Genomic DNA, 25,018 nt, shown 5'->3' on the forward strand with positions numbered 1-25,018 from the left:
ATTACAGCAGTGACTACACTTCAAAAGTACTTCATTGGCTGTAAAGTGCTTTGGGATGAATTGAGATCATGAAAGGTGCTATATAAATGCAAGTCTTTCTTTCTTTCTAAATCTTTGTGCATATGAAGAACTCTGACCAGTTTATTTAAAGGACACCAGTCCCCTTGGATACCACGGAAGGAGTGCGTAAAATGGTTCTCAGCAGTTTCAGGTTTTTAGGTAAGAAAAGAGTGAGAGAGAGAGAGAGAAGGGCAATCAGATTGGTGCATGAGAATGCCATCACCTCCTGGTTCCCCTCCAAGTCGCACACCATCCTGACTTGGACATGACGCTAGGTAAAATACTGGAACTCCCTACTTAACAGCATTGTGGGAGTGCCTTTACCACATGGACTGCAGCGGTTCAAGAAGGTGGCTCACCACCACCTTCTCGAGAGCAACTAAGGATGGGTAATAAATCCTGGCCTTGACTGTGCTACCCGAGAATGAATTCAAAAATTTATGCCAGGCTGCTTTGATGTACTTCATTAGAGACCGACTTTAGAATGACTCTTATAGATGCTTGGGAGAAATGTTGCCTGCCTCCACCCTCAGCCCAGGAGAATGATGTATACCACAATGGGTACCTAAACAAGGGAAGGAAGGAAGGACAGTCACTTAATTGGCTAATATGGTTGACTGATGGGAAAAGAACTATTTATTATGACGATAGAAGCAAGACTTCACTTTCTTCCTTTAACAAGTCCTAGTGCATGTTAACATTACAAAGAAAGCACAACATATCTCAAATGATTATTCAAATCATTCATGTTTCTTCAAGTACATATCAGAGTATAAGTTTTGCTCCAACATAAACTTGCTTTAACTTTTTATTTGCATTCTGTTACGATTACCTAAATTGAGACTTGCACGAGTCTTATCTGCAAATTAATTGGCAGCTTAGCATATTAATATTGCATTTTCCTGGTCATCTATTGTAGATGACTGCATGATAACTGATAACCCTGCTGTAAGCAGCAGCCGGGTGATGAAACAAAGCGACTCTGTAGAGTCTGGTTGCATCTGTTACGACGTTTTAGTTACAGTCTGTGACCTCCATTGTAGCATAGAGAAAGTGGTAATCACTGCTAATCAGAAAGCTGGTTGTGACTGCGCGTGTAGTGATCAGATGTTTTAATTGAATGCCAGTGGGGGAACGGGTGGAATTTCGGGAACAATGCTGAAAATGATGATCTGTTAAAAGGTGATTTAAGATTATTTCTGCTGCTGATGGACAATGAATTAGGTTCGACAGAAAGCAAGTGAAGTTGTCCGTGTGAGATTTCTGTTGAAGGGATTAGTGTGAGTATCATCATACTGCAAAACCTTCATCCAGAATGGGTATACTTGAGATTAGAAAACCTTTTAATGGAATTGCAGTATTTACCCTTTAGAAATGTGCTTCATGGTGTTCGTAGTAATATTTGTTCTAGACAGCGCAAAAGAATGGTATTCGAGCCTAACTCAAGTAGCCGGTTCTGGGCACCATAAGAACAATAAATGTAAAATGTGAAATGCTGAGTGGCTTTGTGTCTAATTCAGTTTTTTTTTTTTAAAGTGCTGTTATATTATTTAACCTCAATGAGTATGGGATTATTTTCATGTTCTGAATTAAGCTTTTATGGCTGTGAACAAAGATTAAAGCTGGAAAATTTGTAGCAGTAAAATTCAAGATTAACTTCAAAAATGCCGACAGCTGGTCCATTCAGTTTCGTTCTCTGTTGCTTTGAAATGCTGAGATTTTTTCAGTTAATAACGCAGAGATTGCGAAGTGTGATTGTTTGCAGTGCATACAGTGCCAATTTCTAATCACAGGACAGTGAAATAATTCACTACAGCAGTTTGTTTTTTCCCTTCTATCCTGTTAACATTTCTCGTATTCGTGCCTGTAACTGTTGGTGTTCAGAAATTTCCCTTTAATTATTTCCTCCTGTTTTCCCTGGTTCAGTCATTTAACAACAGCTGCTTATCCCTATGTGAAACACCTGGTGTTAAAAGATATGACTAATATATTAATGGTTTGCTGGAAGTAAGTTACATACAGTAATTTAATTGAGAAGTTCAGATAACTCTTCATGTGAGCTATGCTTAAGGCAGTTATAACTATCTTTGGAGCCCCAAGATTTTGCCATCCTTGAAAACCCTCTTGTGTTATTACTCACATACTAATTCAGTTTTACATGTGGCCTTATGTTATGTTATTTTGTCAATAATGGCAATTGTTTCCGATGGCACCAATCAATGTGCTGCACACCCTTAATGCACCATGACTTCCACACAAGAGGATTAATGATTCTTATGCCATTACAACTCGTTCATCGAGAAATGATCCAATGTTTGCTATCAAGCAATTTTATTTCCAATCTACTTCACGACCCCTTCAGGCAAATCAGTGTCTGGATTCAACAGATCTCAAGACTGATCTATTGTTAGTAATGATGCGCTTGTTTTAAAGTGCTGGTAGCTATGAGTAGTTTTTCCATATAGATGGAACAGAAATTAATCCATCTCCGGAAATCGTCCAACTTTGCTTCCACTGTAACTGAGAGATGATTCTGTTCTCATTCAGTGTCACAACTTCTGTACCTGAGGTAGAGTGACATTGACTCAATACTGTAACTGCTTGCATAAGTGTAAAAGCAAGAATAATATGTTGATTGGCTAGTAACCTGTGCTTCACAAATTAAACTATTAACTTTGACTAGTGGTCATGGTCTGTCGTCTAGCAGTGGCAATTGCTTTTATTTAGATAGGAGCTGTGATGTGTTTATTCATTCAATAGCAAAATACTGCGGATGCTGGAAACCTGTGTTTATTCATTGCTTAGCTAATAGGCATGCAAGAGAAAAAAGCACTGATTTTAGAAATCTTATTTTTTCCCCCCCTCAGAATACAGCAGATTTGAAGCCAAAATCCATGACCTACGGGAACAGATGATGAACAGCAGCATCAGCTCAGGATCAGGGTCACTGCGCACCAACCAGAAGCGATCCCTTTATGTCAGGTAAAAAAAACAAAGGCAAACTGATGCTCCTCTGTTGAAAAGGGGGCCCCTTACATGCTGTGCTCTTTAAACTACAAATTGTTTTGTGCTGCGGTACAGTTCCCAAATGTCTTTAATCCTCACTTAGCTTGCAATCTTGAAGACTACCTTTTACATTCCCTGTGAACTGAGTATTTCAAATGATGTCTGTGGGTATCATATGCTTGACATCAAAGGAGGAAATCTTGTCTCAGGAATAGATTTACATATATAAATATGTGAAGATCCCTTTGTAGTTTTCCAACTTCTTTAATGTTGCCGCGTTGATGATAAAATCTGCATCTTAAATTATTTTGCATTCTGTTGAGTGAATAATCTCTCATTGTATGTTCTGTAAATATTTTTCAGTAAAGGTTTTATCACAATTAATCATTGACTTGTTGCATAGACTATAGCCAGTTAAGTTGGATGCTAGTTCAGTTGAAGTTTTAAAAGACAGTTAGATCACTTTCTGGTTCAACAGAGAGTAAAAAATTGCGATAAATAGAACAGCTGCCACAGTGCCTTGTGAAATTTGTACCCTCTGATTTTTTTTCATGTTGCGCTTTGAGTAACGCACCTCTGGGCAATTCTGTTTCATAAACTTTACCACCTTTCTGTCTGCTCTTCACCTGCTAACCTGCATATGAATTTTCCCAACACCACTGTTTATTTGTTTTTAATCTTTTCATTGGCCATTTTTGAATATGATACTGGTTGTTATGTGGAGCCACTTGAATGTTTTTATTTGCTAATTACGGAGAATCTGTTTCCGTCGTAAAATGTGAGGCACTTGTGAATACTGTTCACAGGAAACAAAGATTGCCAACAGAAGCATTACTCCTACATTAGTCCAGCACTGTGGCTTAGGTCTGTTGTATAGCACAGATCCATTCTATATAAAAAAAAATAATGAGCTATGCTTACATAAAATGTAAGTGTTTTTCATTTTTTCAATACAAGATGCATATTTTAAAAAATAAGGTAAGTGTACAGGTATTTAATTGCACCACAAACATTTAAAATTAACTGAAGACTGCTTCAGGTTGAGCAAAAAAGGAAAGTTAAATTAGTAAAGATGAAGGAAAGCAAATATTGCTTGAGGCACAAATATTGGCCAGGACATGGGAGAACCCCCCTGCTGCTCTTCGAATAGTGCCACGGGATCTTTTACATCCAGCTGAGAAGGCAAACGGGCTAGTAGAAGTTCTGAACAGAAGTAGAGAAAGTAAGCTCACCCCATTTTCACTGAGTTTTGCTATGTACCATTCCCTGGGCTAATCAGTGAGCAAGTGAATTGCTTCCAATATTACTCCACCTCCATTTTTTCCCTCCCCATTTTATGGAAGGTGCTTCGTGAAAGTCCAACTTCAGACAACAGTGCAGTGTAAGATTAGAAACCTAACACAATGAGGATATTGAGCCTGTGTCCCCATGAATTGCTGCTTCAGTGTACTGTTCTACAAGTTGCATTTAACCCAAAGCCATTGAATTGAATTAAAACCCTGCCAATTGAATTATCGAAGCAAGTGTTACTTTTTCCTCTCTGCCTATTTTCTCCTTGCCTGAAAACGTCGTTTCTTTGTACGATTCCATGGGTATCATGTGCCTTCTGGTACCTCACTAAAGTGGTCGTTATTCATATGTAAGCCATGATGGTGAGTATTGGCAGCCTATTCGAATGCAGGGGGTATCACAGCCGAGCCTAATCATGTCCTTGAATGATATCTCCACAAGTTTACCTCCTACAGAGGTCACTGCTAGTCAGCAGTAGGAAACACTAGACAGGGTTTTCATTCCTCAGTAATCCATGGGCACTGAGGCCACTTGTAACACCACTGTGCCACACTGATAGATCAGATAACTTCAGCGTAGACCGTGCATCGGACCTGATATCTTCCTGGATTATAATGCTCAACTGTTAAGTGGATAAATTAGCTGAGCCATAAAAATGGAGATGTCTTTTTTGTTTTCTAATGTGAGCCAGTGACATTAGAAACCATGGTACCAGAGATATTGGAAAGATTAAACTGTACTCCTTGGAAAAGGTCCAGGAGTTTTGTAATCTGAAGAGAATTTGTGTAGATGTTCTTGGGTTGTACACAGCAGAGACAAAACCATTTTAATGAGGGCCACTGCTATTTATAAAACTGTGATACATTTTGCACATCTAACATATTCTGGGGGAGCTGTGAAACATAAGAGCCTTAAATTTTTATGTTTAATAGGTTAATATGAGAATATCCATCGACAGTAATCTTTGAAAATTTAAATTGGCTTTTTATCAGAATAACTACATTAACTGTCAAATTCTTTGTCTTAATACTCCTGTGAAGCACCTTGGAAGTTTTACTACGTTAAAGGCGCTATATAAATATATAAGTTGTTCTGTCTTAACCCTGTTGGTTGAGGGTATATGTTTAAATAATACACACAAAAATCTGGTTACATGCAATTTGTTGGGACACAAAAATACCTGGTCTGTCATCACTGATTCTATAAGCAGTTGTATTGATTCCAATAAATTATCAGAAAGGTCATTGCCAGGATTTGTTTGTGTCAGAACTGCATGAGAGTGCATCTGTCTTGATATTTAGAACTTTAAATGAGCACTGGCTAGACTGAGATCATTAGTTTTTCCAGAAATCCACAACCCATTGAGGAACTGGTCTACCAGGGAGTACACAGCAAGGCTATTAAAAAGCCTAAAGGTACTTGCAATTGTTTTTTTTTGTTCTGAACTGGCTTTAGGTATTTACAAAAACCTGTGGCTACTGGTGAGGGAGAGGAAGCAAGAGTAAATGTTGCCGTCTGCAACTATGAATATACAGACCCTCTTATTATGTAATCTTAACATCAGAAGTAGTTCCAAAATACCCGAGATTATTGAAACAAATAACTGGTATAAGAAATAGGAGCAGAAGTAGGCCATATGGCCCCTCGAGCCTGGTCTAGAAAACTATACTATGTTTCAACTATTTCATGTATGTGATTGGCTGACTAATCCAAGCAAACCAAATTTATAACTGATAACTAGGTCTCTGAGACATTTCATCAGCAAAAGGCAGCCTCCTCTGTGAAAGAAACAATTTACCCGAGTTATAGAGTAGTTTCTCACCCAGTGAATAATGAGGAATTTCATGATTCTTCGCATAATGATGGATGGATAAAGGATGGAAATAGCAACATACTTAGAACCCATTACACAGTTAGGCATGCCTCCTCTCAAAGATGGCATAAAGGATATTTGAGTGAAGTAGTTCCCATATGAATTGATTCTTGATTTTGAAAGTATATTGGTTAATATTTTCAGTATGCTGATGGTGTGTAAAATGCCTACCACCAGCAGAATACTGGCTAATAGCAGGCATTTTACTGCTTGAATTAACACACACGATGGTACCATTCCTGCAATTATTACAATGTTTCCAGAACAGAAGACAATAAATCTATTCATTAAAGCTAGTAAAAGCTGAAGCAAGGAAATACATTTCCTGAGGCTGCAGCAGTGGCATGCACCCTCGAGAGACAGCAGGATTGGAAAATTGGGTCTGTGGCCACGTGTTCCCAATCTTCCGGCTGCCGATTTTGTGGGCGTAACTTGAATATTTAAATTCGGTCTCTCTCCCAAATTCCCACGGTGAACAAGGGACCGCCCTCAAAATGCTGCTTGTGGGTTGAAGCGAGCACAGCAAGGCTCCTGGGGCCTGGCCCATTCAAGCAGGCCTCCTGAAACTAGGTAGATGCCGTGGGGTTTTTTAACTTTCTTTTGCGTTTACCAGTAAGTGTTGCTGCATTTTCCCTGATGGATTGGGTTTTTTTCCTGGGAACTCTGTCATTTTTGCATTTTGTGGGGTTTTTTTTGCCGATAATGGTTCCCTTCAGTATACTTATTTGCGGTTGGCATTTAACTGGAACAGTGCAGCTTCTGAACATGCTGGATGCTTCAGATGAGGATGAAGAATTAATGAAGGGCTAACAAACGAAGATCCAATGACCCCTCAGGCATTCTGTCCACCCCTGTCATTACCCTGCTATTATATTTATGGGTTTTTATGCAAATGGTCTGCCTTGGTTCAGCATCACTAATCACATCCCTTGCGAGCCACCACTGGACTAAGCTTCATCCAATTCCCCCAATCTGACTCTGGAAGTAGAGTTAATTGAATATACAACAGCAGTTTATATAAAAAAAAAGAATGAACCCACTGCTCGGGATCTTAGTTCTGGCCCTGCTTTCCTACCGCAGCTCCCAGTTCCGCACCTCTGGTCAATATCGCATCTCCCGATGCCCCTTTCTGTGTTGGGATCGGCTTCAGCTCAATAACTTTTCTACAACAGGCTGTTCCCACCTCACCAGCTGCACTCTGGTTCTGAATTAAGTGGCCACGGTCAGTATCTCGTCGGCCCTGGCCCAATGATGCACCTTAGAGCAGATGATTTTATGTTGCCGCCCCTGAACTGGGACTCTGATCTGCTGGAAGGATCAATTACACACGAGGAGGGCTGGAACAAAATAGTTATGCACCATTTTAGTTTCCCACCCCCCTCTCTCTGCTTGCCCACTGCTTCTCTCTTGCCACCTAGTCTGTTCCCCCCTATCCTTACCTCCCTTTCCTCCTCCCTCAGCCTCTTCTCTTTCATGAGGGTGTAATTACAGCATGACAAATTTACAGAAGCCGTTTCCATTATAATTATAGATGTAGGAATTTATAACGGAAACATAAAAGTAAGGGAAGAATGTTTGACTTTAAAGTGGCGATTGAATTCCATCTGCATGCCCTTGTACGGTCACTCGCTGTCATTTAAGCCGCTTCGCCTGAAGACTACGCTAAAACACCCCATGTACAATGCCATGGGAGATCAACTAGTGTTTACAACAATGACCAACTTTGCTATTGTCCTAAATTTCAAAACAACAAAAGCAGTTCTGCACTAACCTTCAGCATTAAATTGATTCTTGTAAGACCATTGCTAGTTTATTTATGTGGCAAGCTACTGCCACAGAACCTCCTATACAGCTTCGAACCTTGTTGGTCTCAGTCTGGCTGCTGACTGGACTTCTCTCAATCATATAAGCTCTGCAGCCGTTAATAGTCTATCAGTTATGTAAGCTGGTTGTCCATAGCTGCTCTGAGTGATTGATCAGTGCAGAAACACACCTTGCATAGCAAGCTACTGGGGGGAAAAAAGACTCCAATGCCTTTGTATTCAACAGATATTAAAGACCTTTTTCATGAACAGGAACAGACCCATCAATGACTTTGGCATTCCAGACAGATATGTCATTTGTTGTAGCTTGAAAAACATGTTAGCAGTAACTGAATTTGTGTAGGCTGACCAGCAAGAAAGAATCCAAATAAATAATTTACCATACTTCAATTTTTGTGACACCCAGGATCCATGTTCATAGATCCCTCCATGGGCCATCTCGCGTGTTGCATGGTCACAGGTGAAGCTAGAAATTGTGCAAGTGCTTCCCAACTACCAATTGTTCAGGTGTGCAGTTGAGATGAAAGTGGAGATTGTGTGCTGCCAGCATCTGAGGGCGGAAATTCAAGGCGGACTCATTGCCCAAAGTGATGCGCGGGTTCCCAATATCTGGTATTTTCTAACTAGGATGCGTTGGTAATGCAGGAGTCTTGCACTCGAGGCACATGTTGGCCTCCTAATGGGAGTGAAAAACATGAAAATGATTGGAGTTCTCCACCCCCCCTCTCTCCTCCCTCCCCCACCTCCCAAAAAAAAAAAAAAAAAAAGCTCCTTGCAGTTTCTGTGATATGCCTGACATATCACTGAAGGCACATTTACAAAATCCCTTTCTGATGTTTCTCAAAGAAACCACCAAGGTTGGGAAATCAAATAGTACTGGTTAGGTGTACCATATTTGTGTTCTAAAGCCTGTAGATTGTCGACTGAAAGGGGCAGAGTTTTGAGGTGCTGGGAAAGAACGAGTTAGAGTCATAGTTATACAGCACGGATAGAGGCCCTTCGGCCCATCGTGTCCGCGCCGGCCATCAAGCCCTGTCTGATCTAATCCCATATTCCAGCATTTGGTCCGTAGCCTTGTATGCTATGGCATTTCAAGTGCTCATCCAAATGCTTCTTAAATGTTGTGAGGGTTCCTGCCTCCACAACCCTTTCAGGCAGTGAGTTCCAGACTCCAACCACCCTCTGGATGAAAAAGTTCTTTCTCAAATCCCCTCTAAACCTCCCGCCCTTTACCTTGAATCTATGCCCCCTAGTTATTGACCCCTCTACTAAGGGAAAAAGCTCCTCAGCATCCATCCTACCTATGCCCCTCATAATTTTGTACACCTCAATCATGTCCCCCCTCAGCCTCCTCTGCGCCAAGGAAAACAAACCCAATCTGCCCAGTCTCTCTTCATAGCTGAAGCGCTCCAGCCCCGGTAACATCCTGGTGAACCTCCTCTGCACCCTCTCCAACGCGATCACATCCTTCCTGTAGTGTGGCGACCAGAACTGCACACAGTATTCCAGCTGTGGCCTAACCAGTGTTTTATACAGTTCCATCATAAAACAGGAGGTGGTGCAATCAGCATTGAGTTCAGTCTATTGAATTAGTGCCATTGCTTCACATGAACTGAGCTAAATGAGTTCCTGCTATCTGATGCTTCCAAGTCATTTTTGCTTTAACATGAAATAGCCAGAGAAATATGATTTTGTAATGTTAACATCCGAGATAAAGTGAAGCTAATTTACGATAACAAATGGGTTTCAAATCTGGAGGATGGGAAGAAGGAGTGTGACTGATGGGTTTGTTCACACATGATGACAATCCCAAGCAGTCTTGAATTGAGTTGGAAAGGAGAACTTTATATATTCTCGAACTATGACAGAGTGAACATTAGCATCAATCTCGTTGGATCAGCAAATTATATTTTAATTTAATATTTGTTTAAATTTCCTGATTTATTTTGAGTGCCGATTTGGGGGAAATTAGCTAGGAGTTGCAAAGATTGAAAACAATGGTAGTTGAACGATCATTTTGCAGATCAAATAACGAGGTTGCTGAAGCACGCAGGGTTAATGACTATAATCTTCACTCATGTTAAATTGGCTCACTTGGTACCGTTGTGCATTTTAACTGAAGGTAAAATTTAGCTAAAATGAGGTGCAGAAAGCATGAGAAATATTGTAATATTTTGGTAAAAATAAAGGAAAAATCAGAAAGCTGAAATAAAGATAGAAGATGCAGGAAATTAAACCGAGGTCCGAAAGATAACCAGACATTTTTGTACGGTTGCAAAAATGGAGAGGAAAAGAGGCACGGGGGGGGAGAATCAGCGCATACACCAATCACCGAGAGGGAGTTGATGAGTTAAATGAACCAGTTTGCCAGTCATTTAACTCATTAACCTCCTCTCTATGATTCTGTATCTGTTGATTCCCTCCCTTTCCCTGTTATTTTTTACAACCTTATTAAATTGCCTGTTTATCTTTGTCTTCAGTTCTGATGAAGAGTTACACGTGAAATAATATAAACTGTTTTTTCCCTTTGCAGATGCTGACTGACCTTTGTATTTACAGCATTTTGTGTTTTACTACAATATCTTGTATGTCTAATCACAGAATCACAGAATCTACAGTGCAGATAGAGGCCATTTTGGCCCATCGAGCCTGCACCGACACATATCCCACCCTATCCCTGTAACCCCACGTATTTAACCCCCTAACACTAAGGATCAATTTATCATAGCCAAATCAACCTAACCTGCACATCTTTGGACTGTGGGAGGAAACCGGAGCACCCGGAGAAAACCCACGCAGACACAGGGAGAATGTGCAAACTCCACACAGACAGTCGCCTGAGGCCAGATTTGAACCCGGGTCCCTGGCGCTGTGAGGCAACAGTGCTAACCACTATGCCACCATGTGGGTGAAATGTTTTGTGATAAATTACAACTACTCTATAATGTATCCTCCTCCTTTGTGTTATTTTTAGAGCCTTGTTTGATTATGACAAGACCAAAGACAGCGGTCTCCCGAGCCAAGGCCTTAATTTCAGTTTTGGCGACATACTGCACGTGATCAATGCATCGGATGATGAGTGGTGGCAGGCTCGACAGGTAACGCCGGATGGTGAGAGCGAAGAAATCGGAGTCATCCCAAGCAAACGGAGGTGATGACCTTTTTCTAAAGTTGGAATTTTGACGTTTAGGTAGAATTTTTTTTAAGCAGAATGCTCCATAACTCCAAGGACTACAATACCATTTATCCATTAAAATCAAAGTATTTGTTTTTGGCAAAATATTCTGGATTGATTATAATGGGATGTTTGTTTTGTAAATGATGTGTGAAAGGAATGAGAGGCTGGTATTTTGAAAACTGGAAGAGTATCTTCAGTCTTCAGAGTGGTAAAATTATATTGTGCGAGGGTGCACTGGCCCAGCCTGTTGGTGCTGATGTGCTATGCGGAGGAGGGTTAAAATGGGTTCTATTGCTCTCAATCTTTCCTGTCTGTCTTCTTAAATAAATGTTAACCCTAGTTTTGCACCTGTTTTAATATTCTGTCAATCTCAATATCTTCCACAATTTGATAAAAATTTAAAAACATAAAAATTTGATGTGTATAAATGCTGAAAATAAACTTTATTACCGAAATTGAACAGTTAACATGGTGAAATAATCTAGACACAAGAATAATTGAGTAGATTGTACTAAACAATTTATTTTAGTGTGGAAGTGAGCTTTTCTCTGAAGGGCATAGTCCCAGTTTCAGCTTGTGTATAATGACATTGATTGTTCATGTGGGAAGACTGTATAAAGATGTAGGTAGAACAATGGTCCAACATGACCATCTCGAGCATGCTGTGTTATGATGTGAGTTCACATTTTCCTACATCATGAATATTCAAACTTCACAATTGGGAAAGTGAAAAGTAGCCAACAGCGACTACACTCGTGCACCTCCTAGCATCCAATCAGGAATAGTGAAAAAGATCTAAAAGTAAATAAGAGCAAATTTCATGTTTTCATTTAAAATAGAGACAGTGTTTGCATTAGTTAAGGTGAATTAGATGTGTACAGCTTGAGAATGTACGTGTACGGCAAAATCAACAAAAGGGCTCCCTACATATCTAATTCATTACCTTTTTCTGCCTCGTATCTGTCAGCTGCCGTATTTTGATTGTGAAAAATTATGCTGACTATAGGCGAGACCTGTAATCGAAAGGAGCTATAAAAAACTCACTGGAAATCTGAAGTAAAAATGCAATGCTTAAATACACAGCAAACCCTTCAGTATATAAGAACATAAGAAATAGGAGCAGGAGTAGGCCATTCGGCCCTTTGAGCCAGCTCCGCCATTCAATGAGATCATGGCTGATCTTCTGCCTCAATTCTATTCACCGGCCTTATCTCCACATCCCTTGATGCCATTACTAGTCAGAAATCTATCGACTTCTGTTTTGAATATACCCAATGACTGAACCTCCACAGTCCTCTGGAGTAGAGAATTCCAAAGATTCACCACCCTCTGTGTGAAGAAATTTCTTCTCATCTCAGTCCTGAATGGCCTACCCTTTATCCTGAGGCTGTGGCCCCTGGTTCTAGACTCCCCAGCCAAGGGAAACATTCTCCCAGCATCCATCCCATCAAGCCCTGTAATCATTTTGTATGCTTCAATGAGATCCCCTCTCATTCTTCTGAATTCAAGAGAATACAGGCCTAGTTTACTCAATCTCTTCTCATACGACAGTCCCGCCATCCCAGGAATCAATCTCGTGACCCTTCGTTGCACTCCCTCTATGGCAAGTATATCCTTCCTTAGGTAAGACCAAAATTGTACACAGTACTCCAGGTGTGGTCTCACCAAGGCCCCAATATAATTGGAGTAAGACTTCTTTACTCCTGTACTCAAATCCTCTTGTAATGAAGGCCAGCATACCATTTGCCTTCCTAATGGCTTGCTGCACCTACACATTCACTTTCAGTGACTCATGTACAAGGACACCCAGGTCCCTTTTGAGCATCTGCATTCCCCAATCTTTCACCATTTAGGAAATACTCTGCCTTTCTGTTTTTTCTACCAAAGTGGATAACTTCACATTTATCCACATTATATTCCATCTGCCATGTTCTCGCCCACTCACTGAACCTGTCGAGATCCCCTTGAAGCCTCTTCACATCCTCTTCACAACTGACACTGCCACCTAGCTTTGTGTCATCACCAAATTTGGAAATGTTACATTTAGTCCCCTCATCCAAATCATTGATATAGATTGTGAATAGCTGGGGCCCAAGCACCGATCCTTGCGGTACCCCACTAGTCACAGCCTGCCATCCTGAAAAAGACCCGTTTATCCCTACTCTTTGTTTTCTGTCTTAACTGATTCTCAATCCATATATAGAAAGAAAGGACAGGTTAGCATTTCAGCTGTAGCCTCTTCATCAAAACTGAGCAATGAAGGGTGCATCTGACACTATGGAGATGGAAGAGAGAACAAATGCCAGTTGGAGTTAGTGAAATTGAATTATGTGATGGAGAGAGAAACTGTACAGTTTACGGAGGTTGCTGTTTCCGGCAGTTGAAGGAGGAAGTTGCCTCATGTTTGTTTGCTTTAAAAGAGAGCGAGGGTTTTCCCTCTATATTCAAATGTTCACGTATGGCCCCATTTTATGGATGTTACTGGAAAGCACCAGATTTATGTAAAACCACAGTTGTTAACCTGTCTTTCATTAGTGTAACTTAAGTCAGTGAAATCAGCATTTTGCAGTGGACTCGGCTGATTTTATTTCCATTTGTAAAGTGTTGCAAAAGATAGGTCAGCGCAAGCTAGTAACTTAATCAGTTGTCATTCTTGGAGTTGCTGATGGTAAACTACTTGTTTGCTCTTTCCTGATATGTATTTGAGACAATGTAGTTTCAAAACCTGCCTCGTGCTTGTGGGCACAGGCTCATTTTGAATTAAGTTAATCCGGTTGGAACACTGGTTGTAAAAGAAGCTTAGTGTGGTTTGGTGGCACAGTGCATTGAGACAGATGTATTTCTGGCCTTGTGTTCAACTCCAGCAGATAGGGTTTGGATGAAAGGTTCCCTCCTCTTAATGGTAAATTTATTGACGCGTGGAAACTTTCCAATAGTTCCAATGTAAAAGGGTTTCTTGATCTTTAATCAAGTTTGTAATGCAGCATTCAAGTCATGTGATCACTTTGTAATTGGGATCAGAGTGAAACAATCTGTTTGTCAATACATCTCCCTCCTTCCATCTTTCTAGTACATGTATTATAGAAAGTAAAACTCAACACAGTGAAGAAGACTGAATGTTACTGTGAGCAGTCAGTATCTAAAATGGCGTTGGTTCTTCCTTTGTCATTTACAAACTGAAATTATATCTCAAATAAAAACTGTAAATATTTGGCACAGTGAAAATGTAGTGTTGGACCTTCCGATGCTTTTGTCAACCTAGTTTTCACAGGTTTAAATGTAGTGAGGTCAAATTCAAACATGAAATTTTAGCAACAGAATAAAACTAGGCAAAATAAAACTGTTAATCAAAATTTAAACGCATACTACCTTAGGAGCTTGGAGTAGACTTTGCAAATGTTTTATCCTACTATCTTGGTGTGAATTTTGGGCTTGCTTTGTCAGGATACTCTCCACTTGCCTGGATGAGTGCAGCTCCAACAACACTCGAAGTTCGACACTATCCAGGGCAAAGCAGCCCACTTAATTGGCACCCCATCCACCACCTTAAACATTCACTCCCTCCACCACTGGCATACCGTGGCTGCAGTGTGTATCATCTACAAGATGCACTGCAGCAACTCGCCAAGGCTTCTTCAGCAGTACCTCCCAAACCCACAACTTCTTCCACCTAGAAGGACATGGGCAGCAGGCGCAAAGGAACACCACCACCCCCAAGTTACCCTCCAAGTCACACACCATCTTGACTTAGAGGTATATCGCCGATGGGTCAAAATCCTTGAACTCCCTCCCTAACGGCACTATGGGAGTACCTTCACTACATGGACTGCAGCGGTTCAAGAAGGCGGCTCACCACCACCTTCTCGAGGGCAATTAGGGAGGGACAATAAATGCTGGCCTTGCCTGCAAAGCCCACATCCCATAAACACATTTTAAAAAATGTTGGGTAACTTAAAAGCTGGATTTGAATGTTCAACATTCTCTAGCTGACTGCTGTGGGGCAGAATTTTGATTTGAATGCAGTTTGGATGATGGAAATAAGATGCATTATACTGTTTGCTTCATATCATCCTTTATCATCTGCCAGTGATTTGTTATTTTTAGTCCAAACTTAATGCATTGGATAAAATTAATGGAATATGTAACGTCTCCTGAGAATAACCTTGAATGAGGTTCTAATTTCCCAAGACCAATTATAAATCTATGTCAAAATCCAATGAAGACAAACATCCTCCTCACTAATATATAATAGAATATGAAACACCACAGCTACCATTCATAACCGGTTTTACCGTAACAAACAAGTATTCGGATTACAACCGTCATACTTGACTTCAATTTTTTATTTGACACAAGCAATGTTGATTGTAATCAGACAATTGGGGATTAAAACTGTGAGCTAGTGCATCTGTCGTCTGTCAGCATTTTCCTCATTCTCTAAATATCTCAATGTAGAAATAAATTATTTTCACATTCTATCTATTGGTGCTGTTTAAATAGCTACAAAATATAACAGGCAAACTTCTTTTTAAGATGGAATGTTCTTCTAGGTGTTGGCCTTGGCTCAGTGGTAGTGCTCTTGCCTCTGAGTCAGACGATCGTGGGTTCATACCCCACTCCAGGACGAGCACATAATCTTGGCTGACACTCCCTCAGTACAGTTCTGAGGGAGTGCTGCATTGTCGTAGGTGCTTCCTTTCAGATGAGATGTTAAACTGAGGTCCTTCTACCTTCTCAGGTGGACAATAAAAATACAATTTGAAGTAGAGCAGGGCAGTTTTCACAGTGTACTGGCAAACATTTATCCCTCAGCCAGCAGCCCCAGACTTGACGATGCTCTCCGGTCTGCCCTCCCATCTTTCACCCTCCATAAACTTGAGCTCGCCCAAAACTCTGCTGCCGATATCCTAACCTGCACCTAGTCCCACTCCCCCATCACCCCTGTGCTCACTGACCCACAGTGGCTCCTGGTCCACCAACGCCTCGATTTTTAAAATTCTCATCCTCTTACTCAAATCTCTCCATGGCCTCGCCCCTCCCATATCTCTAACCTCCTCCAGCCCTACAACCCTCCAAGAACTCTACGTTCCTCCAACTCTGACTCTTGTGTAACCCCCAATCACTGCCCTGCCAATGGCAGCCATGCCTTCAGTCATCTAGGCCTAATTTCTGGAATTCCCTCCCTAAATATACTTTGACTCGGTCTCAATTTTTGGCTGATTACACTGCTATGCGATGTTATCCTACAGTATAGGGGCTATATAAATGCAAGTTGTTATGTCGGGCTTTGGCAATGAGAAAACATTTACCAGCAGTACTTGTTAGAACTGTAGGTGGCACTGTGATCGGCAATTAAAATGTTAACCGACTTCCCGTGTCACGTTAACTTCAAACCCAGTACTGGAACTGGACTTTTGGCCTTATAGTCAACATGTGTCTAAGCATTCGGCTTAAATCAAAAATCCCCCAAATAATAGTGCCAAATAAGAGAATTCTCTTTTTTGACATTAGCAATGCAACCTTTAGAAACCATTAAGCCTCTTGACGTGGACGGCAGTCACTAGCCACAACACCAAAGTATACAATCTCCTCTCTGCTTGGTTCAAAGTCCAAAGGACGATGCTGTACATAGACTGAAGAGCAGAGTGAAGTGGATGGATTGAATGCTCTTGTACAGTACTTGGCTATGTTACACTCTGTCCCTTCATCCAAGCCATTAATATAGATTGTAAATAGTTGAGGCCCCAGCACTGATCCCTGCGGCACCCCACTAGTTACAGTTTGCCAACCTGAAAATGACCCATTTATCCCGACTCTCTGTTTTCTGTTAGTTAGCCAATCCTCTATCCATGGTAATATATTACCCCCAACCCCGTGAGCTCTTATCTTGTGTAGTAACCTTTTATGTGGCATCTTATCAAATGCCTTGTGGAAATCCAAATACATGACATCATCTGGTTCCCCTTTATCCACCCTGCTCGTTACATCCTCAAAGAACTCTGCCAAATTTGTCAAACATGATTTCCCTTTCATAAAACCATGCTGACTCTGCTTGACTATATTATGATTTTCTAAATGTCCTGCTACTACTTCCTTAATGATGGACTCCAGCATTTTCCCAATGACAGATGTTAGGCTAACTGATCGATAGTTGCCTGCTTTCTGTCTCTTTCCTTTCTTAAATAGGGGCGTTACATTTGCGGTTTTCCAGTCCGCTGGGACCTCTCCAGAATCCAGGGAATTTTGGTAGATTACAACCAATGCATCCACTATCTCTGCAGCCACCTCTTTTAAGACTCTCTAGGATGCAGGCCATCGGGTCCAGGGGAATTGTCTACCTTTAGTCCCATTAGTTTGCCTAGTACTTTCTCTCTAGTGATAGTGATTGTTTTAAGTTTCCCCACCCCAATTGCTCCTTGATTATCCATTATTAGGATGCTTTTAGTGTCTTCTACCATGAAGACCGATACAAAATATTTGTTCAAAGTCTCCACCGTTTCCCTGTTTCCCATTATTAATTCCCCAGACTCTTCCTCTAGGGGACCAATGTTTACTTTAGCTACTCTCTTCCTTTTTATGTACCTGTAGAAGCTCTTACTGTCTGTTTTTATATTTCTTGCTAGCTTACTTTCATAAGCTGTCTTCTCTCTATCATTTTTTTAGTCGCCCTTTGCTGGTTTAAAAAAATTTCCCAATCCTCTGGCCTTCCACTATTCTTCGCAACGTTGTATGCTTTTGTTTTCAATTTGATACAATCCTTTACTTCCTTGGTTAGCCAGGGATGGTTCATCCTTCTCTTAGAGTCTTTCTCTCTGGAATATATCTTTGCTGAGGCTGCGCAGAACAAAGCGCAGCTTACAGGGAACATTGTTGGCTGTTTTTTTGTTTGTGTGCAAAGTTCCTGATCACCAGTTGATTCCTCCTCATAGCAGCAAGGTTATGGTTGGGAACTCAACGTGAATGTGAGGAATTGAATTGCAGAGCTAATCATAGCACCTCATGCCATCCCAAAGTCTGCTTTCATTTAAAAAAAAAAAATATATGAAACTGTAGTGTATGTACCTTTAAGAGGAACTATGTTTTTTGAAGCCCCTGTGTACTGTAGTACCGGTAGTGACCACTCGGGTATATAAGCCTGTATAGCATCTTGTATAGTTAGTTCACCTCCAGACTTTGTTCAGTAAACACTTGTTGAATCAACTCCTGCATTCCGTGTCTCCATTAACACGCGGATTCAACAGTGGCGACGAGTTAGAAACGAACTTACCTGCAATTCAGCAGCACCTCAAGGAGATCGATTCCTCAGACGAAGGTCGAAGAAAAAAAAAACTGTGGTTTCACCAGCTAAACGGGCTGGTGGCAGGTAGTGCACTGATCCTTCCATGGGCGGCGGGCTGGGGCTCGATCGGGTGGCTCTGCAGCGGGGCCGGGCAGCGAGTCGGAAAGCAGAAGCAAACAGAGACAGAGGGTGGAGCACTCGGGAGACAGCCGGCGCTGCAAAGCAGGTCGGCGTTCGGACCGAGCAGAGGGAGGGGAAAGTCCCAGAGGGTCCGACGGGAACGATTCTCCAAGTAACGGAGAAACTGTTTAAAATATATGTGTAAATAAAAAAATAGAAATACCGCGAAAAGCTGCAGGTCACAACGGGAACCGCGGAGAACAGCAGCGGCAGCGGCGGGAAAGCGCGGGAGGCGCCATCTTGACTCGGCAGGGAAGAAGGAAAAGCGCGGGAGGCGCCATTTTTGATTTTCAGGATGCCTAAGACTGGCAATATTACTGCTTTCGATAGTGATATAGAGGATTGGACCACATGTGGAAAGAGTGGAGGTATATTGCAAGGCGAATGAAGTAGCGGATGATAAAAGGCATCGGTACTTCTAAATCTGATGGACGCAAGGACATACGGGCTGTTACGAAACTTGATCACTCCAGCCAAACCGATGGACAAGAATTTTATGGAGATTGTTGAGACCCTACAGGAGCACTTAAACCCAACACCGCTGCTGATAGCGGAACGATTCAAATTCTTCAGGAGGAATCAGCACAAGAATGAAAGTAACGCTGATTACCTCACCGAATTACAAAAGCTGTCAAAGCACTGCCAATTCGGGGCAGGACTGGCAGATTCTCTACGAGACAAATTCGTCTGCGGTCTCCTAAGCGAAGGAACACAGAAAAGACTACTTTCTGAGAAGGATTTGACACTGGACAAGGCTTTCAGTGTGGCTGTATCATACGAAGCAGCAGCAAGAGGAGCTGCAGAGATACAGCAAAAGCCACAGGACTTCGGCACCCATGAAATGACACGGGGTTTTGAGAGATGTTATCGCTGCGGCAGATCCACCCATGACCAGAGGGACTGCTGGTTCAAGGACAAAGCATGCAGGCAATGCGGAAAGATGGGACACATTGCACGTGTATGCCGATCTGGAAAAAAATCCGCTGACAGTAAAAAGGTCAATAAGGAAAAGTACAGAAAGGTACAAATGATGACGGACAGTAGCTCCGAAGACCAGAAGAGCGATAGCGACTCCGGAAACAAGAGACTAAGCTGTCTCAAATTACATAATGTAATTGCCAAAGAAGATTACCAGACCATTTGGGTTACCCTCACGATAGCAGGGTCCCCAGTTAAAATGGAGCTAGATACAGGATCAGCCCTGACCGTCATAGGTCGACAGGATTACGAGCGGCTATTTCCGCATATACCTTTGAAAGACACATCCATTATCTTGAAGACATATACGGGGCAGAAAGTATACCCCAGAGGGAAAATAAGGGTGCCTGTTGTATACAACGGCAAGGAAATACAGAAGTTGTATTTATACGTTCTGCAAGATGGTGGTCCACCGTTGTTGGGACGTGAATGGATCAGAAAGATACGTTTAGACTGGCACTCCATTCAGGCACTGACGGTGACCAGTAAGAAAAAAAATGATGATGACGTCATACCTGGACGATTAAAAGAAAGCTTGGCTAACGCCAAAGAAGTGTTTCAAGAGGAACTAGGAACCCTGAAAGGCGCCACCGCCTCAATAAAAGTGGAAGATGCGGCAATTCCCAAGTTTTTTAAGGCAAGGCCGGTGCCATATGCAATTCGTCCAGCAGTCGAGGCAGAGCTGGAGAATTTGGAAAAAGCAGGCGTGTTATCCAAGGTAGGTTGGAGCGAGTGGGCAACACCCATCGTCCCGGTCATGAAGAAAACGTTGAATAATGATAAATCTGAAGAACAGAGAAAAATTCGCATCCGTGGGGACTTCAAGGTGACTGTAAACCCAGTTCTTCACACGGTACAGTATCCTCTTCCGAGGATAGAAGATACTTTCGCCTCGCTATCCGGAGGGAAACGTTTCACCAAAATTGACTTGGCACAGGCATATCTACAGATGGAGGTTGAGGAGGCCTCTAAAAAGTATCTCACGATAAACACACACAAAGGCCTGTACCAGTTGTGGTAAACCTTCAGTTACGTTCTTAACTCGTCGCCTTTTATTGGACTAATTGATAGGCATATCAATTTTATTGACTAAATTTTAAAGATGTCTGATAATGAACAGCAACAGCAAGGAGCTCACCCAGCAGCACAGCAACAGCAGCCTCCAGACAACGGGCCACACCAGCCGGCTTGGCTGCAAGCCTTGAAACCACCATACCTGGATCTAAACCCACAGGCACCAAACGCAGCCCTCAACTTCAAACACTGGCTGGACTGCTTCGAATCCTACCTGGAAGAATCCGGCGCCCCGCAGAGATCCAAACTAAGACTTCTGAACGCCCAAGCGAGCCCGAGAGTATACGCACTCATACAGGACACGACTACGTACGAGGCCGCTATCAACCTACTGAAACAGCAGTACCGCAGCCCGGTAAATTACATGTACACCAGGCACCTCCTAAGATCCCGCCCGCAACAGCCAGGAGAGTCTGTAGCTGAATTTTTACGGGCGCTAAGAGCACTCGGCAGGAACTGTGACTTTAAAGCGGTGACGGCTGTTGAAAATACGGAAGATAATATCCGCGATGCCTTTGTGAAAGGCCTACGGTCCGACTACTCACGGCAAAGACTGCTTGAAGCTAAAGACCTCGACCTGGACAAAGCTGAAGCCCTCGCTCTCTCCCTGGAGGTGGCCCATCAGGACCAGGAGGCGTTTTCCAGGTACTGCTCGCGACCCTGGGACTCGGGCCCGACCCCTACCGCAATACCCTTCGCAGCGCCGCCCCCGGGACCTACCTCAGCGTCGGCGTCCCGGACCCGACCGGGCCCGCCACCCCCGGTACCGGCTCCGACATCGGGCACCCGCGATCGGGCCGCCGGCTGCTTCTTTTGCGGCCAGGAGAAGCACCCGAGGTCGCGCTGCCCAGCCAGGAACTCTACCTGCACAACCTGCAGGAAGAAAGGCCACTTCTCTAAGGCCTGCAGGAGCGGATCTTCAGAGGCCAGCAGTGCCTCATGCGAACTGTGGGGGCGGCCATCTTCTTTCACGGCAACTGAGGCCAGTATCCCCACACGTGAGTCATGGGGGCGGCCATCTTTGATCAAGGCAACCGACCCCAATAGTGCCTCATGTGAGTTATGGGGGCAGCCATCTTCTCCGCCATTTTGTCCTACCTCGTGGGAGACGCCATTTTACACACCACGCCCGACTGCCACCGGGCCCCCGGACCCGACGACCGCCTCGCCCGCAGACGACAACGACTCGCTTACCTACACGCTAGCCTCCGTCACTCTGGATCAAGCCCGCCCACACCACCTGTCCAAGTCGATGATGGACATCAAAGTAAACGGCCACGCCACGACCTGCCTGTTCGACAGCGGAAGCACGGAGAGCTTCATCCACCCAGACACGGTGAGCCACTACTCCCTCCCTGTCCTGCCAACGCGCAACCGAATCTCGATGGCATCGAGGTCCCACGCCACGGACATTAGCGGCTACTGTGCTGTGACCTTGTCGGTTAAGGGTACAGAGTATAAAAACTTTAAACTGCTCGTCCTCCCCCAGCTCTGCGCTGCCGTCCTACTAGGGCTGGACTTCCAATCCCACCTCCAAAGTGTAACCCTAGCATACGGTGGACCCCTCCCCCCACTCACAGTCGACAACCAGCGAAGGTTAAACCGCCCACCGCGTAACACCTGCAGCCTATCCACCCTCAAGGTGCCGCCACCTTCCCTGTTCGCTAACCTCACCCCCGACTGCAAACCCGTCGCTACCAAGAGCAGGCGGTACAGCGCTGGGGACAGAGCTTTCATTAGCTCTGAGGTGCAGCGTCTCCTGAAGGAGGGCATCATCGAGGGGAGCAACAGCCCCTGGCGTGCCCAGGTCGTGGTCGTTAAGACCGGCGATAAAAATCGCCTGGTCATCGACTACAGCCAGACCATAAACAGATACACCCAGCTGGACGCATACCCCCTTCCCCGCATATCTGACATGGTCAATCAGATTGCACAATACCGCGTATTCTCGACCATCGACCTTAAGTCGGCCTACCACCAACTCCCTATCCACCCCGAGGACCGCCAGTACACCGCCTTCGAGGCGAATGGGCGCCTATACCACTTCCTTAGGGTCCCCTTCGGTGTCACCAACGGGGTCTCGGTCTTCCAAAGGGAGATGGACCGGATGGTTGACCAGAACGGACTGCAGGCCACATTCCCCTACCTAGATAACGTCACCATCTGCGGCCGCGACCGGCAGGACCACGACGTGAATCTGGAGAAATTCCTCCGTACGGCCCAACGGCTGAACCTCACCTACAATAAGGAGAAATGCGTGTTTAACACAGCGCGCCTTGCCATCCTTGGCTGTGTAGTAGAGAACGGAGTCATCGGCCCCGACCCCGAAAGAATGCGCCCCCTCATGGAGCTACCCCTCCCCCACTGTCCAAAAGCACTTAGGAGAACCCTGGGGCTTTTCGCCTACTATGCCCAATGGGTACCCAATTATGCGGACAAAGCCAGACCCCTCCTGAAAACCACATCCTTCCCCCTCACGGAAGAGGCGTGCGCGGCCTTCTCCCTCATTAAGGGAGACATAGCCAAGGCCACAATGCACGCAGTGGATGAGTCAATCCCCTTCCAAGTGGAGAGCGATGCATCCGACTTCGCCCTAGCCGCTACCCTTAACCAGGAGGGTAGGCCGGTAGCCTTCTTCTCAAGGACCCTACAGGGCCCCGAGACCCGACACTCGTCGGTCGAGAAGGAAGCCCAGGCAATTGTGGAGGCAGTACGGCGCTGGAGGCACTACTTGGCAGGCAAACGATTTACCCTCCTCACCGACCAACGCTCGGTTGCCTTCATGTTTAATAACAAGCTGAGGGGCAAGATCAAGAACGACAAAATCTTGAGGTGGAGAATCGAGCTTTCCACCTATGATTATGAGATCTTGTACCGGCCCGGTAAACTGAACGACCCCCCTGATGCTCTTTCACGCATTACATGCGCCAGCGCGCAAAGTGATAGACTTCAGACCCTCCACAATGACCTCTGCCACCCCGGAGTCACCAGACTCTACCATTTCATTAAGGCCCGCAACCTGCCATACTCCATCGAGGAGGTCAGGACCATGACCAGGAACTGCCAGATCTGTGCTGAGTGCAAACCGCACTTCTATAAGCCGGACAGAGCAAGCCTGATCAAGGCCACCCGCCCCTTCGAGCGTCTGAGCATCGACTTCAAGGGGCCCCTACCGTCATCCGACCGTAATGTGTACTTCCTCAACATCGTTGATGAGTACTCCCGTTTCCCCTTTGCCTTCCCCTGCCCAGACATGACCAGTAACACGGTCATTAAATGCCTGAACAAACTCTTCGCCTTGTTCGGGTTCCCGAACTATATACATAGTGACCGGGGCGCCTCCTTCATGAGCGAGGAACTCCGTCAGTTCCTATTGGAGAGGGGTATTGCAGCAAGCAGGACCACCAGCTACAACCCCCGAGGGAACGGCCAGGTGGAAAGAGAGAACGCGACGGTATGGAAGGCCACCCTCTTAGCCTTAAAGTCTAAGGGCCTCCCAACCTCCCGCTGGCAAGAGGTCCTCCCGATTGCGCTGCACTCCATCCGGTCACTACTTTGCACTGCCATTAACACCACCCCCCATGCCCGAATGTTTGTCTTCCCCAGGAAGTCGACTACGGGAACCACCCTACCAACCTGGCTGACCTCTCCGGGACCCGTCTTGCTGCGAAAGCACGTGAGGGCCCATAAAACGGACCCCCTGGTCGAGAAGGTGAACCTCCTGCACGCCAACCCCCAGTACGCCTATGTGGCTTACCCAGACGGACGGGAGGACACTGTCTCCTTACGAGACCTCGCACCCTCACCCCCCCCTCCCAACCCCCCGAGTCCAGCCGAGGTAGACGGCATGCCGGAACCCCACGAGCCTTTGCCGACTACGCAGACACCAGCTTTAACACCGGATAATGTAACACCGCCGCTGCGACGATCGGAGAGGCTAACGAAGCCTCCGGACAGACTGACATACCAGAGCTGGTAATACACTTCACCCCGCCGGACTCTAATCTAAACAAGGGGTGAATGTGGTAAACCTTCAGTTACGTTCTTAACTCGTCGCCTTTTATTGGACTAATTGATAGGCATATCACCAGTACAATCGACTGGTTTTCGGAGTAGCATCAGCTCCAGCTATCTGGCAAAGAGCTATGGAGCAAGTCCTGCAAGGGACTCCGGGGACTCAATGCTACCTAGACGACATCCTTGTAACAGGAGAAAACGACAACGAGCACCTTGCCAATTTGGAGCAGGTGCTCACGAGGCTGAGAGAGCGGGGCCTA

General features: G+C 44.3%; 1 protein-coding gene across 25 annotated transcripts in view; it reads left to right on the forward strand.

Annotated features, from left to right (window-relative positions):
• Positions 1–25,018, forward strand: part of LOC147115607 (disks large homolog 1) — a 439,472-nt gene that overhangs the window by 379,408 nt on the left and 35,046 nt on the right. For all 25 annotated transcript variants that reach the window (XR_015078647.1, XM_085989989.1, XM_085989992.1 and 22 more), the window contains 2 exons: positions 2,928–3,042; positions 11,027–11,203. Coding sequence is in view for 24 of the 25 variants with exons in the window: in XM_085989989.1 (XP_085846115.1) it covers positions 2,928–3,042; positions 11,027–11,203 (292 nt within the window). In the remaining variant the exon portion in view is untranslated. The remainder of the gene's footprint in view (positions 1–2,927; positions 3,043–11,026; positions 11,204–25,018) is intronic.

This window comes from Somniosus microcephalus, chromosome 6 (assembly GCF_052327205.1).
Source record: "Somniosus microcephalus isolate GS21.2 chromosome 6, FLI_Smic_1.0, whole genome shotgun sequence".
Classification (NCBI taxonomy): domain Eukaryota; kingdom Metazoa; phylum Chordata; class Chondrichthyes; order Squaliformes; family Somniosidae; genus Somniosus; species Somniosus microcephalus.